The 17106-nt window shown below is 37.1% G+C and overlaps 1 protein-coding gene, 1 long non-coding RNA gene and 1 pseudogene across 2 annotated transcripts; 2 read left to right on the top strand and 1 right to left on the bottom strand.

The window, feature by feature from the left end:
* Positions 1–883: 883 nt before the first annotated feature.
* On the bottom strand, positions 884–6332 carry LOC122059879 (annotated as a pseudogene).
* A 2418-nt stretch (positions 6333–8750) lies between these two features.
* Positions 8751–9719, top strand: LOC122058875. The gene is made up of 2 exons (XR_006133967.1): positions 8751–9050; positions 9551–9719. It is a non-coding gene; the product is annotated as an uncharacterized LOC122058875 (long non-coding RNA).
* A 5144-nt stretch (positions 9720–14863) lies between these two features.
* Positions 14864–16979, top strand: LOC122059365 (disease resistance protein L6-like). Its single transcript, XM_042622101.1, has 2 exons — positions 14864–15516; positions 15773–16979. Exons 1-2 carry the CDS (start codon positions 15014–15016, stop codon positions 16932–16934), a joined length of 1665 nt encoding a protein of 554 aa, XP_042478035.1. The 5' UTR covers positions 14864–15013; the 3' UTR covers positions 16935–16979.
* The last annotated feature ends 127 nt before the right edge of the window (positions 16980–17106 follow it).

Below are 17106 nucleotides of genomic sequence, written 5' to 3'. Positions count from 1 at the left end.
AAAGAATTTTTCTGCTTTGCCATTGGAATTCCATAGTGAGCTTTGCATAATCTATTGTAATTGGTCCCAACATTTGTAACCATTGAACTCCTAGAATAACATCAGCACCTTGTAAAGATATGATGAAGAAATCTGTAGAGAAGATGTGCTGCTGCAAGGATTGTGTGACATCTTTGCACATCCCCATGCAAGAGAGGTACTCTCCATTCCCAACTTGGACCTTAAAATGTCTAGAAGGGGTAATAGTGCACCTTGTGGGTCATCATAAGCAGAAGGTCCAAAACGAAATTTGAGAGCAATCTCAAATTCAGCCCATGTTCTTAATTGTGTATTGTGAAACATCCATTGAAACCAATAGATGCAGGACCTTCCATATGAAACGATACCACTGTGAGCTTTTGATTCTCTGGTGTTTGATGAAATGAAAAAAATTGACTAACCTTGAAGAGCCAATCAGTAGGATCTCCTCCACTGAATCAAGGAAAATATAATTTGATTGCTTTGAAAGGAGAAGCTGAAGAAGTTACTTGTTTCATGTCTCCAAATATGGGTGGACTCTGCTCCAGGTTGTGAGATGAGGACCCTCTGGTAGCTTCAAATTCAATGGATAATCTCTCTAATTTCTGCTACATTGGAACCAAGATTGCCATGAATCCGTCTCGCATCTGCTTCTGCATGTTGGTCATCTGTGCAGAAATCTTTTCTAGGGTTAGCTCCGACTGTCTACCTCAAGTTCCGTCAGCCATGCTAGGCAGCTCAATGAAAGCACCAAATGATACAACTCAAGCCTGCTCTGTTCTTGATTCGAGTTCAAGAACTGAAAACTCCAGAAGTTTCAGAGATATGAAGAAGAAGAAGAAGAAGAAGAAGAGAAAACAAGAAAGAAGCAAACGAGATGTTTTTTTTTTCATTTCTTCTAAAAATGTTACACTTAGCTATTTAAAGGCTTAACTGTATTCTGTTACAACACAACAGAATTAGTTACAAATCAATCAATTAACCCAACTAATTAACCCCTTTTCTAACTAACCGTCACTTGGGTTAATCCACCTTAACCTTCAAAATCTCTCAGCCAACTGGGTTTCCTGATGCTTCTCTTAGGCCTAGAATCTTCAATATTATCATTCCCATGTGCTTTACCCTTCTTACTTGTATCACATTTTCTCTTGACTTGTGAAAGAATTTGGGGGGAGGGGATTAGTGGGAAGGTAAACTTGATCCTTCCATGAAAGCGTCATCTGCTGATATGATCTTCAGTAGCACCATTTTACTGCATGGCAGCCTGAAGATAAAAAATTGAAATCCACAAGTCAGATTAAGGCAGTTAATTTGGAGGTTTTACAGGTAAAGTGAATGAAAAAGTGCAGAAATCCTAAAAAAAGGAAAAGAAATTCAAGTCCAGCAGTCTTAAGAACATTCATCTGCTGGAGACTCAGACAAAATCTTTACAAATTAAAGTAGATTAACTTTCAGGCCAAGATTAACAAATTTCGTCCTTACATCTCAGCAGACCAAAAATAAATTGAATATAATCCCACAGTGCAAGCTTAAGAAAGCACACAGAATTGCAGTTTAGAACATGAATAGATCTCACAGGCATAATTGAATTCAGAAATCAAGAACTAATACCCAATCAGATTCAAGAATCATAAGAATCCTTTTAGAACTGAAAAAAATCAAAAAAAATCAAAAAATCAAAAAAATCAAAACATAATCTTAGGACAGCTCAAATCAACCCAGAATCAAATCACAGAACAAAACTAACCTATAAATCAATTGCTAACATGGATTTGTAACTGATGGAGAGGTACCATAATCCCGTTACATAATCATGGGTTGGTTCAAGGATTGTATAATTGACTTTTGAGATTTACAAGACTATAAATAAGGCCGTGAGGTTATCCAATTAAGGGAGGATAATGTAATAAAAATTTGGAAAATAAGACACGGAATGATAAGATTAGAATAAAAGAAGAAAAACTGTGTATGCCTTACTGGTTTGGGGTAATCTTCTATCAGTAACACAGGAAGTGAATCTTAGTTGGAAAGTAGAAATAATATAAAATCCAGAATTTAGAAGCTGGTTTCCCTAATTATTCTGGTCAATCGTCATAAAATCCACAGAGTATTTCAAAAAAAAAAAAAGGCCGTACCCAGTTCACAAGAATCCAACCACTGGATTGGTCTGTGACTCTGAGGAGGGTCATAATATAAGCAGCCTTACCTCCGCTTCGTGGAGAGGTTGTTTCCTTAACTGGAAGCTGCGACCACAAGGTCGTAATGGAGCAACCTTACTCCCTCTTTATTTCAGAGAAACAAAGGAGGAAAAGAAAATCCAATCATATGAAACTTAGCACAGCTTTGCTCACGGACATTTCCCTTCCAAACTAATAAAAGTCATTTCCATATGCTCAATAAAATGTTTAAAACTGGAAACAGCCTCTCCTGCAAAGCAGGGGGTAAGGCTCCATACAATAAATAGACTTCATCTCCTGAAAATGTCTGAAAATAATTCTGTTTTGATCAGACTCGTTAAACTTAATTACTCCTTTCCTGCAAACAAATAAGTAGCCTGCCCTACAACAACAGTCTTTGAATAATTACATGAATATTCAGTAAGCCCCACATAATGAAATCAATCAGATACTTCATACCAGCAGTAATACCACACTCCCGATGTATACTTACCTTCGATAATACAACACTCCCTATGTACCAAACAGGTCCTAATTTGATCCTTTTTTGTAACAACACACTTTTATTGTCAAAAGAAAGAAATAGAGTTGGTAAGATAGTATACAACAACAGAAAGCAGAAGGCCAAAAGCTCAAAAGCACACTACATTGTAAAAGAAACTCCCCAAGTCCAAAGACATTGTCTACACCACCCAAGAAAGCTTATCAACTTACGGGTATGCTGATCTCATCAACAACAACAACAACTCAGCCTTTTCCCAACTAAATGGGGTCGGCTACATGGATCTGTCAAAGAAAAATATGAAAGGTAGAAGAGAGAAAGTGAGATGGGGGGATCAAATAAAAAAAAAAAGGCAATGCAACACCTCCGATCATCCCACCTAAATGTAGTCTGCAATATGCTGATCTCATCCTCCAACTAAAATGCAAATCACCTTGAGGCACAAAACATATGCTTTCTCAACAGGGAAAGGTCGTTCCATGGACCCCCCCCCTCCCTCATATTGGAGTAACCTTCTACATACATATTACTCCACCTTTTGCCTTAAGTTCTACAGTAATCAAATCAGCTATAGCAACTTGGTATTTAAAAAAAAAATATATATATATATATATATATTAATTCTCAGTCTCTACACACCGCCTCCAATCCCTGCTGGCCCAGGATTTTTTTTTTTTTTTTTGGTGGGGGGGGGGGTTTGGGGGTGGGGGTGTGTGGGGTGTGGGGTGTGGAGAGACCATTTATGTAATTATATTCAATCATGAGTCACTAGATAAGACACCAAGTCCCAATGCCTCAAGAAGCAGTAATAAGGCATGCCATGAAAACCTTCCGAAGTCATCACCCATCTAAACATTCGTCACATTAAGAGCTCACAAACCTTCTGAATCAATCTTTCCAACCAAAAAGCATCATTTTGTTCCTCTCCTCCCATATATAATCCACAAAGTAACCAAGAGTCCACGACTACAAATCCCTACATAAATTTTCTCCTTTTGCCAAGAGGGATGGACTGTTAGGACTGCATGAAGTCTCAGCTACCATGTGAATGATTCCAATTCAGAAAAAATGAGAATAACCTACCAGACTGCCCTAATTTGATCTTTTGAAAGATCAAACCAATTGGAAACCACTTGGATGCTCCTGCATCACAGCTTGCAATCTGCTCATGTAAATTCTACTGCTCTATGCACAGTAAATATACGGTAGCTATGATGATCACCTACTAAGCAAAGATATCCATAGAAAAGAAGAACATCAGGCAACCTTGCTCAGATCTCATGGAAGTTAAGAAATGTGTTCCCTGAAAAGAGTTTGACCATTCATAGAAGTCTTTTTCACAACAGAGAGAAGAATCACTTGGCAAAAGAATTTACTAACAGAGAAGAATCACATAACAAAAAAGTTTACTTTTTCCTACCATTTCTACGCTTATATACCAATCCTATCATCATTACCAGAGTTATCCTTCAAAGAGCATTTCCTTCATCCATTCTCCAGGGGCACGCATGTCATGAACTGCTTGTACTTAAGTCAGAAGAAAGTGTCTGTTATTTTTAGCTGGAAATTAATAGGTTCACAAACATGAATGGTTAATAGACCTTAGAGCTGAGAAATTTTGAAAAGAATCTTCATAAAACGCAGAAGAAAACTTACTTCACTGGTCCTAGGATGCATTCAATGGATGCAGCAAAGATATGTGAACTGAACAAGACTCCAGTTTTGCTAGAACAATCTTACAACAGTGATGAAATTCTTTGAGCATGTGGCATTTCGGCTGTCTCCTACATCTTACATACTCAAAGCATATTACTTCTTCATAATACCAAACCCAATGGGCATTGAAATAACACCTATCAGTTTTTATTTGGCACAAATTTGCGAAGTCTTTCAAAACATTCCCATTTAGACTGCCCATCTGCAAGCAAATTCACTATCAGAGATGCAGTCTTTGCATCAGGTAAGAAGCCTCTCTGAGAAATTTCATTCAGAAGCTCAAATGCCTTATTGGTCTCCTTTTTTTTTTAAGAAATCCATGAACCAAGATATTATAAGTCACATTATTTGGAGGACAACCCTTCTCTTTCAATTTCATGAACAAATCCCAAGCTTTGCTCAACATACCCTCTTTGCAGAATCCCTTGATCATTATGCCATATGTTTTAATATTAGGCTCCAATCCTTTGGCAGATATGGAGTTGAACAATTCTTCAGCCTCTTTTAGCATACATGCCTCCCACATTCCATCAAGAAGGACACCGTAAGTAATAATATTAATGTTTTTAGAATCTATTTCATGAAACAATTTCAGTGCATCATCAATACGCTTGCATTTGCATAGCCCGCTGATCAATATAGAATATGTGCATTGATCTGGGTTGTGCCCATGAACTTGCATTTCTTTGAAAACCTTCAGAGCATACCCAACTTGGCCCGCAAGGAAAAATCCTTGAATAAGAGAAGTATAAGTAATAGTGTCAGGGATTATTCTCTTGTGAGGCAGTTCTTTAAAGAGCTGGAAGGCTTCACCCATTCTCCTGCACTTGCAATAGCCATGAATTAGTGCACTATAAGTAATGGTGTTAGGCTTATATACCCAGCTCATAATGGAAGTAAAGAACTCCATCGCCTCATCCATTTGACCCAGTAAACAATATCCATCTATCAAGTCACTGCATCTGATTAAATCGGGCACCACACCCTTCTGAATCATTAAATGAAAGAGCTCATGAGCTTCTTTGGCATTCCCTTCTTTACAAAGAGCAGCAACCAATATATTGAAGGTAACTACATCTGGTGAAATTCCCCCTTCCAACATCTCATGGAACAGCTGGCTGGCTTCCTTCCACTGGCCAGAATTGATAGGCCATGAATCAAGGAATTGTAAGTAAACCCATTTGGCACCACACCTTCTCGAAGTATTATATTGAACAGTGCACGTGCTTCCTTAACCTCCCTCCTCTGCAAAGACCATCTATCATAATGGTGAAAATTACAGTATCTGGTCTGATTCCATTATTCATTTCATCAAAAAGGGTTGCAGCTTCTTTCCATTGCCCAAAATTACACAGAACACGAATTAGAGAGCTGTAAGTAACAACATTTGGTGAGATGCCACTGCCCTTCATTTCTATGATGAGGTTCATAGCCTCGTTTACCAGCCCCACTTTGCAGAGACCATCTATGATCATGCTATACAAGATTATGTTTGGGTTACACCTACCATTCTGTTCTATCTCCCTGAGTAACACAAGGGCCTTAACAGGATCTCCACTCTTGCAAAGCCCATCAATTATTGTTCCATAAGTGACCACATTACACGGGTACCCTAACTCCACCATTTTGTAGAAAAACTCCATTGCCTGGCCAATTTCATTCTTCAAACAGAGCCCCTTAATCAGAGTGCTCAATGTAACAACATCTGGTTCATAACCACTTTTCAGGATGCTACCCAATACAGAGAAACCAAAATCCACCCGACTCAAGTGGCTTAAGCAATTGATTAAGATATTCAGAGTAGACAAATCGGGATGAATCCCTAAGGAGACCATCCGTTTAAACAGGGTATGAACTGTGGGATACTGTTTCATCTTGGAAATGACCCCTAACAGTCGATTGAAAACTTGACCAAGCCGTCAAAGAGAAGCAATAAATCATCAAGACTTCTGAAATGGGGGACTGATGGGTTTTGTATTCTGATAGATTCACCAGCAGAAGAACTAAAATTATAGCAAAACACAGTTATACTATCATGAAGCAAGCACCCACATCGAGAAGAGAAAGGAAGAGGAAAGAGATCACCTTTTTTATTTAGATAGGCAAGGAAACCTGCACTTCTAAGCAGCCTCCAACCCATTTCATTTGGGAACAAAACAAACGGTTAAGCTCTATTACTTTATAATTTCAATCGTGCTGCTTTTTGTTAGCAACCTCTGTTCTTTTGCCTGTGAGCTAAAACAATCACAGCTCTCAAGCTACAATAAGTGCTCATTGAACAAGGTTTCTGTACCCTCTGTAAGTCTTCACTCTCCCCTCCGTCGAGACCACCGATAAACCGATCAACTGGTAAGATCCAAGGGTAAAAATAAAAATAACCGGCTTTTCTATTAAAAAGTAAAAGGTAAATTTGACACATCCAGACCGATTTTGACTGATCGGGATCAATATCAAATTGGTATCAATTAAACCAATCCCAATATTTGAGATTAGAAATCTTCACGAAGCCGGACCAGAACAGGAACCCAATCATCATTCATGTCTTTAAAAACAAGAGTGATCCATGATAGTGATTATAGACCTCAGGTCGAAACACCCGTATGGCAAGCAGCGAACGATAATAAGGTGTATTGATTAAAGCTCAGAACCAGCCGAGTGATGAGGGACATGGACTTCCTTCAACATTTTTCCTTTTATGTGAAATACAAGGTCTAATAAGAATATATACAAGACAAGGCCTACAAGAACTCCTTTCGCAGGTTTTCCTCTATCAGAAAGGCGAGTCCTTGCAAGGTGTGGTGTGATCAAGAGTTAAGATCAACTTGGTGTGATCAAGAGTCAAGATCAACTTACACATAAAAGACACAATTTCCTCATCATTCTTCTTCCTTTTGGTAAAGCAAAAAAATTCCTCTTCCATATGATAGCATTTAGGATTACACATTATTTTCAGAAGTAACACAAAATATCCTCTTTCCAAATGATGGTATTTTGGATTAGACCGTGAAAGTGACATAAAATTTGATTCAAACTCTCACATCACGTGCCTTCAAAAGAATAAAAGGGCGTAGCTAGTGCATAAGGCTTCCACTACAGTAGTATATGGAGAGGGGCTGATGTACGTAGTCAAGACATAGCAGGGAGGATGTTTCCATGATTTGAACCGATGGCCATCAGTTGCAATAGAGTAACCTTACTAGAGGTCTTAATCGGTCGGGTCAGGCCGGTCTCGATCAGGCCTAACCAGGCCTGGTGGTGTGAAACCCTTGCACATTGAACACCTGTTTACTTAAATGGGCCAAGGTTTGGGGGGCATGGTATGGTTTGTAATTGGGTTGGTCGGTGTCGGGCTTTAATCAAGCTACCTTAATCGGTCTTAAACAGGTTACGAACATACTTAAGTCTAAACGGGCTCTAAGCGTGCTCCCCCTAAAATCCTTTTTTAAGTGGATTAAATGTACAAAAATCTTTCATTTGAACAAAGTAAATGTCACCCATAAACTCTCCACAGTTAATCATATACAGTGTTTGTTCTCCACAAGAATTATCTACCGTTCATTCACTCTCTATTAAAACATCTCAAAAGATCATATGTTAATTTATTGCAAAATTGGATGTTATACCGTGTTCAACATCATCTATCATAGTTTTTTTATTACAAAGTCTTTACTATTATTTTGTATTAGTAGTGGTAAAATAGGTATTTAGGCCATTTTAAAAGGGTCAAGTCAGTCGGGCTAAATGGCTCGGTTCAAACAGGCTTCTTAAACGAGTCGGACTAGTCGGGCACCCAATGGGCTAGTAGCCTGCACCGTAAATGAAGCCTGACACATTATTAAACTGGTCGATTCAGATCGAGCCTTAGGCGAGTCGAGCTCGATCTGGCCTACCAGTATGGGCTCAGGATTGACACCCTTAAACCTTACCACTAGTATTAAAAAAAAAAAATGTAAAAAATAAAATTTCACCAACATTCTCTATTTAAAAAGCATACAACAAGAGTTTGCAAGCACTACTGTTAGTTGAAAAATGGGTCTCAAGAAACAATAAGCCTTAAGTCTCAACCATTGGATATATTTGACAAGGTTTAGATCGACCATGTGTAAAGGATCAAAAGAATCCATGCAAAAACAGAGTGACTGGCTTAATCTTTCTTTACTGTTACACATGGCTGGATCCCACACGTAATAGCATTATTGACTCCTAGTCGCTTTAATGGGGGAAAAAATAGAAAAGACTGAAAACCCCATTACAAATGGACATCTTCTCTGCAACTGCAAATTCATGATTGCACATGATATTGGGGCTTCCTCATCTTCCTTTGGTGGCACTGAAACTTCAATCACTTAAGATGTGTTTCTCAATCTCAGGGGTGAAGATACACGCAAAAACTTCACTGGCCTCCTTCACAGAGCTCTGAAAAGAGAGAATTAATGTGTTTATGGATAATGAAGAGCTGTGCAGTGGAGAAGTGATCCGATCAGCTCTCCTCGGAGCAATCAGACTGGAAGTTATTTTGAAGGATCGTTTCAGAATCATCAGAGAAGTTTGATGTTTAAACCATAAAGAGATGGATGGAAGCGCGCGTTGAATGTGGTAGGAGGATTAATGGGATATGAACTCAAGAAAGTAAACTGGTAATTCAATTCGGTCTAATTCCCACATACTAGTTTTATTTTTGTGTGTCTCTCTCTCCTTTTCATATGAAATGAACTTGCTACAGTCTAAGGTATGATACCATTTTGTTGCACCTCAGTGATGTGTTCCCCTATGCCACTTTGTCAGATTCCAAAACTTATATTCTTCATTTGTTTAGATTCACTTAAGATTTTTAACTTTATAGATTGTTATTTTTATTCATTCTTGATATGAAATGTATGCAGGAATCAATCAAAGTTAATTGACTTAGTTGTTGATAAGGTTTTGAGTGAATCAAGTATCAATCGCTTGGGTGATGTTAAAAACCCTATTGGATTGGAAGCCCGTGTAAAAAATCTATTTAGTATGTTAACTGTTGGTTCCAATGATGTTCGATTTGTGGGAATCTGTTGTATAGGTGGTATTGGGAAGACAATTGTTGCAAAAGCTCTCTACAATCACATTTTTATGAGTTTTCATAGTTGTTGTTTTCTTGCAGATATCAAATAAGTAGCATGAGGACCAAATGATCTAGTTTCTCTTCAAGAACAAGTTGTTTGAAGTTTCTCCAAAAAGAGAGTTGATCGCAAAATATGGAATGTTGACGGCAGACAAGAATTGATAAAACAAAAACTACAATGAGAAATTGTTCTTCTTATTCTTGATGATGTGGATGATCGTTCTCAACTCAAGGCTTTGCTATTGAATTCAATTGGTTTGGCTCAGGAAATAGGATAATAATAACAAGTAGAGATGAAAATATTCTAAATATGGCTAAATTTTATAGAGGTAATATATATTGGCCTAAAGAATTGGATCATGAACAATCTCTTCAACTCTTTAGTTTGCATGCATTTTCAAGGGACCAACCTCCTGAAGATTATAAACAACTTTCCAACGATGTGCTAAACTTAGCGGGATGATTGCCATTAACCCTAGAAGTGTTGGGTTATGCTTTCTGTGACATAAGAGAGAAAAGAAGAAAGGGAAGTATGTTACAGGATTTAAAAAGAATTCCTCACGAGGAGGTCCTCAAAAAGCCACAGATAAACTATGATAATCTAAAAGAGAATGAGAAATCTATATTTCTTGATGTTGCATGTTTTTTTGTTGGATGGAGGAAAATGTAATTTCGGTATGAGAAGCTTGTGGCTTTAACCCGGTATCAGCAATAAAAACACTCACTCAAAGGTCCCTCATAGAATTTACTGATAAAGTATCATATGACAAGTATCCAAGCATAGATTACTATGACGAGCTAAGAATGCATGATCAAATTCAAGCTATGGGAAGGGGCATTGTTTTCAGAAAAAACTTTAGGGAGCCTAGTGATCATAGTAGGTTATTGTCTTGTAACGACATTTTGGAAGTATTAGAAGAACAAAATGTGAGACTTTTTTCTTGGACCTTTTTCATTTTCATGTCTTATTTAGAAGCATTAATATGAAGTACAAGAGAACCAAGCACAATAATATAAAATGCATGCAATGAGGCATTCCTTACACCTCTGTTTTTTCCTTATTATTATTTTCATATAGTTTGTGCGCATCAACTTCCAATTTTTTTTTGGACCACAGGGAACTCAAAAGATCGATGGAATCCTCTTACCTTCTAAATATGAGTTGTTTTCTTGGGATAAATGCCTACATAAGGAAAATTCTGCAGCATGCTATATAAGAAAGACTTTGCAATAATGTTAGGCTAAGGTTCCTCTACATTCAAGTAACATGCTTGTGAGAGGACTTCCCGCATCTTCCTTCTAGTTTAAGATGGCTCAGTTGGAAGAGATGTCTTCTAGAAACTATACACGATCATTTTTATCATGAGAAACTGATCCATATGGACCTATCAGACAGCCAAATCAGACAAGCTTGGACAAACAAGCCTCATAATGAAAATCAGGTATAGTATTGTGTCTTATCTTGTTATCACGTATTATGGATAGCAGTATCTTATATTCAATTATTTGTTTGGCAGCGGTTCCAAAAGTTAAAAGTTCTCCGTCTCCAGCATTGTTGGCATCTATCTAAATCCCCTGATTTTCATGGTTTCCTTACCTAAAGACATTGGATCTTAGAGGTTGTAGAAACATGGTTATTATTGCAAAAGTTGCCTCAGTCAATTGGGGGACGGCAGAGTCCAACTTGAGTCCAGGACAATTTCTACCAATTTTATTCTGAAAATTCCTTGGAGATGGAATCTCAAATTTTGTTTGATTAAAAATTCTGTTATGTTAAAACAACAATATTTCTGTTGATTGTCAAAACAATGTAAAAACTCAACCACTCATTTTTGTTAGATCAAACACCAAGAAACACGAATAAAGGGAGACAATAGATCCGTACGACACAGAGATTTAACGAGGTTCACACACCAGGGTGGTGTGCTACGTCCTCGGGCAAAGAAGAAGATGATTCACTATGCAGAAGAGAAATTACACCCTAGCAACGGCGAGGAAGAACTCGCCATGAAACTCTAGCTTCGTGAAAACCCTAGAATACAATGACTTTCTCAACAAGCAACAGTACATTATATATATACTCCAAATCGCGGTTCGACCCATCGGGTCGCGGTCGATCCGGTCGAACCATACCGCGGGGGCTACCGGCACCCCCATACGAGATCAGTGATGGGCTCCGGGCTTGGGCCTATCGGCCCAACCCCTCTACTTCCATCACAAGTCTCAGAAAATTTCTCATTCGGGTCGCCACCAAAATATGTCAAATCGGGTCAATCTTCAAAACGGGTCAAGAATTCGAGACAAACTTAACAATTTTTATATTGTAGCTGCTCAAGTTGTTAGTTTTAAATTGTTTTTTGAATCAAAAGGAAGTCTCAACGATGTAGAAACTCTGAATCACTCATTTGAGAAGTTGTTTATAGGATAGAGTGAGAAACACACAAATTGGTTTACTCCACTCAACACTACTTGCATATAAAATATCATTAATAGTTACATTAAACAAACAAATTTAATGGAAGTTTAAAATTTTTTTTATTATGAAAAAGTTCCCCACACTGTCATGCTCTCACTGCATCGGACTTGTTTTAGTGCATTCTCTCTCCTACTCTAACCAAGTGACCCCATGTAAATTATAATGTCATTCATGTGGCTGCCATTGGAGTTGCATGGGAGACTGGAGATTCCACCCATTTGATGACTTCACCTACTTTATTTTACATCCTAAAAAATGGAGAGCTAACATTTATAAAATTAGAAGTGAAGAAACATACTGTATTTTCTGAATGGCTTTTCTCCACTAGAAAAAGCAAATGGATTATTGTTAATATATATATATATATATATATACGTCCTATTATAAAGGGATTACAATGGAAGTTGTGCAATTGTGGACAAAAGGTAAAGAATAAGGACAAGAAATATTGTTACAACAGAATGATTCAATATCTTTTATTCTGGAAGGATCCTGAGTCGTTGAGGTAAAGCATGGCTGAGCTGGAGGTACTGGTGTCCCTTGAGCTGACTCAGCAGTGAATTGTACATTTCCTTTAAGAAGCACCTCTGAGCTCTAATATAAAAAAAGTATCTAAGATAGCATCTCAAAAATAGAGATAAGACTTAAAAGGATTTACAAACACTTCAAAACTCTGGACCAAAGTCTTGATATCAATTATCAAAAGGTTATTAGGTTGATCCTCAAAATGATTTTCCAGGTCAACAAACCCATGCTTGATGACAATTATTAAGAATTAACTATTAGATGAAATAACTCAAAAATTCAATAAGTATATGCTACATGGTTATATAATCACCTAAAGTTCTAACTTCAATCCAAGGTTTTAAAAAGCCACATGAAGCTGATACATAAGGGTTACACCTACCCTCCCTCTCTTTGCAACAGATCCTTGAGGAGTGAGAAGTCACCAAAGACCTTTCCAAACAAACCAACCTGTTGTTTACATGTCTCTAATGAGTTCACAATTAATTTATAGCTTTGGGGCTTTGTTGAAAGTCCCACTCCCTAATGCTTGACTTGAATATTTTTGAAATAGATGAACAAAGGAACACAGAAGAAGAAACTACCAAAAATTTCTTCCTTGATTAATGGAGAATATTTTCTACCACCCATTCCCTAATGAGGATGTCGTATTTTTTGTATTTTCATTGATTAAAATGAAGTTATTCGGAAGTTGTAAAGATTAAAATTTCAACTAATTCATAAAACTTAATATTTTTACATGGTCCTACCAAAAAAATAAATAAATATTTCTACATCGGAAGATGGGATTGAACTGAATTTTTGTAGATTAATAGATTAACATGAGATTTTTTTTTTTTTGTTTAATCAAAATATTACTGGAATTAAGGGAAGCCTCTAAAACTTTATTGAATTAATTATAATAATATAGAAGAGTATAAAGGACATAACCCACCTTACCCCAACCTAAAGAAATAGATCATCACACACTCTCAACATGCAGACAAGACACCTATCAAGAACTAAGTATTTATCAAAAGAAAACAAACTCGAAACTCAATAGATGCTCTTTTTTATTCAAAAATAAATAAATAATAAGAATTTACAATAGAAAAACTGACAAGCCAGCTTTACCATCTTGAATGATATTAAAAAAAAAAAAAAAAAAAAAAGCCTCGAATCAAGCCATCCAAGGCTCACAGTAATATAACTGTAACTCTCTAATTTTTTTTAATTATTTAAAATTCTCGAATTCCTTAATTCTGTTATTGTTGATCGAACCCAGTTTTTTATTGTGATGGGGTGGTGGGAGATGGTGGAATCCACGTTCACCTAAGCATTAAGTGACGGAAACTCGAATTACATTTCTAGAAAAAGAGAGACCTAAAGAATTTAATAATATTTCATATTTGATATTAAATTGAAGAAAAAATTATGTCCCTTTTCCTATACTTTACGGAAAAACACCTGGATCCAAGAATTTGAAGAAATTACGCCCTTGACATTGACAGTGTGAGTATAATATTAGTTTTAAACAGTATTATCCTTTAAAGGAAAAGGGTCTAAATAAGATAGTATCATTATACCTTTTTATACTTCATATACCTAAAACACCTCAAACCGTGATGAGTTGCGGGTGAATTAGATGACGGTGGCCACATGTGATCCCCACCCAATTGCAGAAATGGATGAAATCGTTCCAAGAAATTAGGGCTCGGTGAGGATCATCATAATTTTGTTTCTTGAACTTCATCAAAGCCAGTTGATCTGTCTCGTTTCCTATGATCTTTCGACTACTGGTGACTGATTCTAGTAGCATCAATAAGCTCCCAAAGAAAGAACAAAAACTAGAAGCGGATGTGCTGCAGAAACAATTAATGCAAGTTTGAGATGCGGTTGGTAGGATAGTTTCTCTGTTATATTTATTATCTTTGAAGAACAATTATGGATCATGTAGGAAAATTGATTTCACACTAAGTGAGATCTCATTCCCCTTGCCGTTCCCATTCCCATTCCCATACCCCACTTGAATCCTGATTGATTTCACACTAACTGAGATCAAATTCCCCAAAAAGATATTTATTAACAAAGAGGAGAAGCGGGTTGAAGAGTGAAGTAGGTTGAACGAAATTCAGTCCTCTTTTGTTTGTTTTAATGGAAGGGTATTTATGTAATTCAAGTTATAAGGGCATTTTCGGCATTAGAAGCTATGATATAAGGTGTTGTGACTAACTAACGGTCCCAATTACACTGGACTAATAGATTGGACTTAATTTATAAGAATCTTTGAAAGTATAGGGGAGGGGGATAATTTCTTCATACCCTCGGATCCATGTATAATTTGGGTAAACAACAGAGGAGGAGGCGTAATTTCTTCAAATCCTTGAATCAATGTGTAATTTCCATAAAAAACAGGGGAGGGGGCATGAAATATTGTAAGGAACTTACTCTGGAAACTCTTCAGCGAGGAGACGTCATTGAAGAAGGGAGCTCCCCGATTTACTCTTTGCAACAGCAGATTCATGGCGGCACAAGGGGCTTCGTCATCTTCCTTCTCAGGATCATTCACTAATTGCTACGATGTGTTTCTCAATTTCAGGGGTGAAGATACTCGCAATAATTTCACTGGTTTCCTTCATAGAGCTCTCAAAAGAGAAGGAATCAATGTGTTTATCGATGACGACGAACTCTGTAGTGGAGAAGAAATCCGATCCGCACTCCTCGAAGCAATCCGAGGATCCAGAATCTCGATTCCTGTCTTCTCTAAAGGCTATGCGGATAGCAAATGGTGCCTACTTGAACTGACTGAGATTGTTCGATGCCACAGATCCAACTGCGGTCAAATAATTCTGCCCATATTCTTGGATGATATTGAGCCAACAGATGTTCGCCATCAAACTGGAAGTTTTGAAGGATCGTTTCAGAAGCACGAGGAGAAATTTGGTGTTCAAACCATACAGAGTTGGAAGGAAGCGTTGAATCTGGTAGGAGGTATAAAGGGATATCATCTCAAGCAAGTCAACTGGTAACTCAATTCCATCTGAATCCCACATACTACTTTAAAATAATGCTATCTTTTTTTCACTCCTAATAACATGAAATGTTCTTGCTATACTCCAATATATGATACCGTTTTGTCGAACCTCAGTGATGTATTCCCCATATATGTCGCTCGGTCGAACCCTCTCGCAAAACTTATATTCTTCATTTGTTTTAATTCACTTAAGATTTTATCCTTATTAGTTATTATTTGATTCATTCTTGATGTGAAATATATGCAGGAATCAATCAAAGCTAATCGACTTAGTTGTTGATAGGGTTCTTAGTGAATCAAGTAGCAATCGCATGGGTGATGTTAAAAATCCTATTGGATTGGATTCCCGTGTAAAATATCTATTAAGTATGGTAAATGTTGGTTCCAGTGAGATTCAATTTGTGGGAATTTGTGGTATAGGTGGCATCGGGAAGACAACTATTGCAAAATCCCTCTACAATCGCATTTTAAATAGCTTTCATAGTTGTTGCTTTCTTGCAAATATCAAAGAAGAAGCATCAGGACCAAATGGTCTAGTTTCTCTACAAGAACAACTTATTTGTAATGTCTCCAAAAGGAGAGTTGATCGCAAAATATGGAATGTTGATGGTGGAAAAGAATTGATAAAACAAAATCTACAAGGAGAAAATGTTCTTCTTATTCTTGATGATGTGGATGATCGTTCCCAACTCGAGGCTTTTGCTATTGAATTCAATTGGTTTGGCTCAGGAAGCAGGATCATCATAACAAGTAGAGATGAACATATTCTAAATGTGGCTAAAGTTGATAGAGGTAATATATATTGGCCTGAAGAATTGAATGATGAACAATCTCTTCAACTCTTTAGTTTGCATGCATTTTCAAGGGACCAACCTCCTGAAGATTATAAACAGCTTTCTAAGGATGTGCTACACTTGGCAGGACGATTGCCATTAACTCTAGAAGTGTTGGGTTCTGCTTTTTGTGATATAAGAGAAAAAGAAGAATGGAAAAGTAAGTTAGAAGATTTGAAAAGAATTCCTCATGAGGAGATTCTCCAAAAACTAAAGATAAGCTATGATATTCTAAAAGACAATGAGAAATCTATATTTCTTGATGCTGCATGCTTTTTTGTTGGATGGAGGAAAGAAACTGTAATTTCGGTATGGGATGCTTGTGGTTTTAACCCTGTATCAGCAATAAAAAAACTCACTCAAAGGTCCCTCATAAAGTTTACCAATGCAGGATTTTATATTAATAATAGGAGCTATTCTTATGAGGTGTTAAGGATGCATGATCAAATTCAAGCCATGGGAAGGGGCATTGTCTTTGAAGAAAGCCCTAGTGAGCCTAGTAAGCGCAGTAGGTTATGGTATTCTGATGAAATCTTGGCAGTATTAGAAGAACAGAAGGTAAAACTTTTTCCTTAGCCCTTTTTTATTTCAATGTCAGCATGTAATCATACCTTATTGAGAAAATTAATATGAAGAATATGAGTACCAAGCATAATAAATATAAAGCGCATTTAATGAATAAGCCAAACATCTCTCTCTCTCTCTCTCTCTCTCTCTCTCTCTCTCTCTCTCTCTCTCTTTTTCTTTT

This window comes from Macadamia integrifolia, chromosome 13, assembly GCF_013358625.1.
Source record: "Macadamia integrifolia cultivar HAES 741 chromosome 13, SCU_Mint_v3, whole genome shotgun sequence".
In the NCBI taxonomy this organism is placed as follows: Eukaryota; Viridiplantae; Streptophyta; class Magnoliopsida; order Proteales; family Proteaceae; genus Macadamia; species Macadamia integrifolia.
Note: the sequence above shows the minus strand (reverse complement) of the source record. Positions and strands in the feature narration are given on the sequence as shown.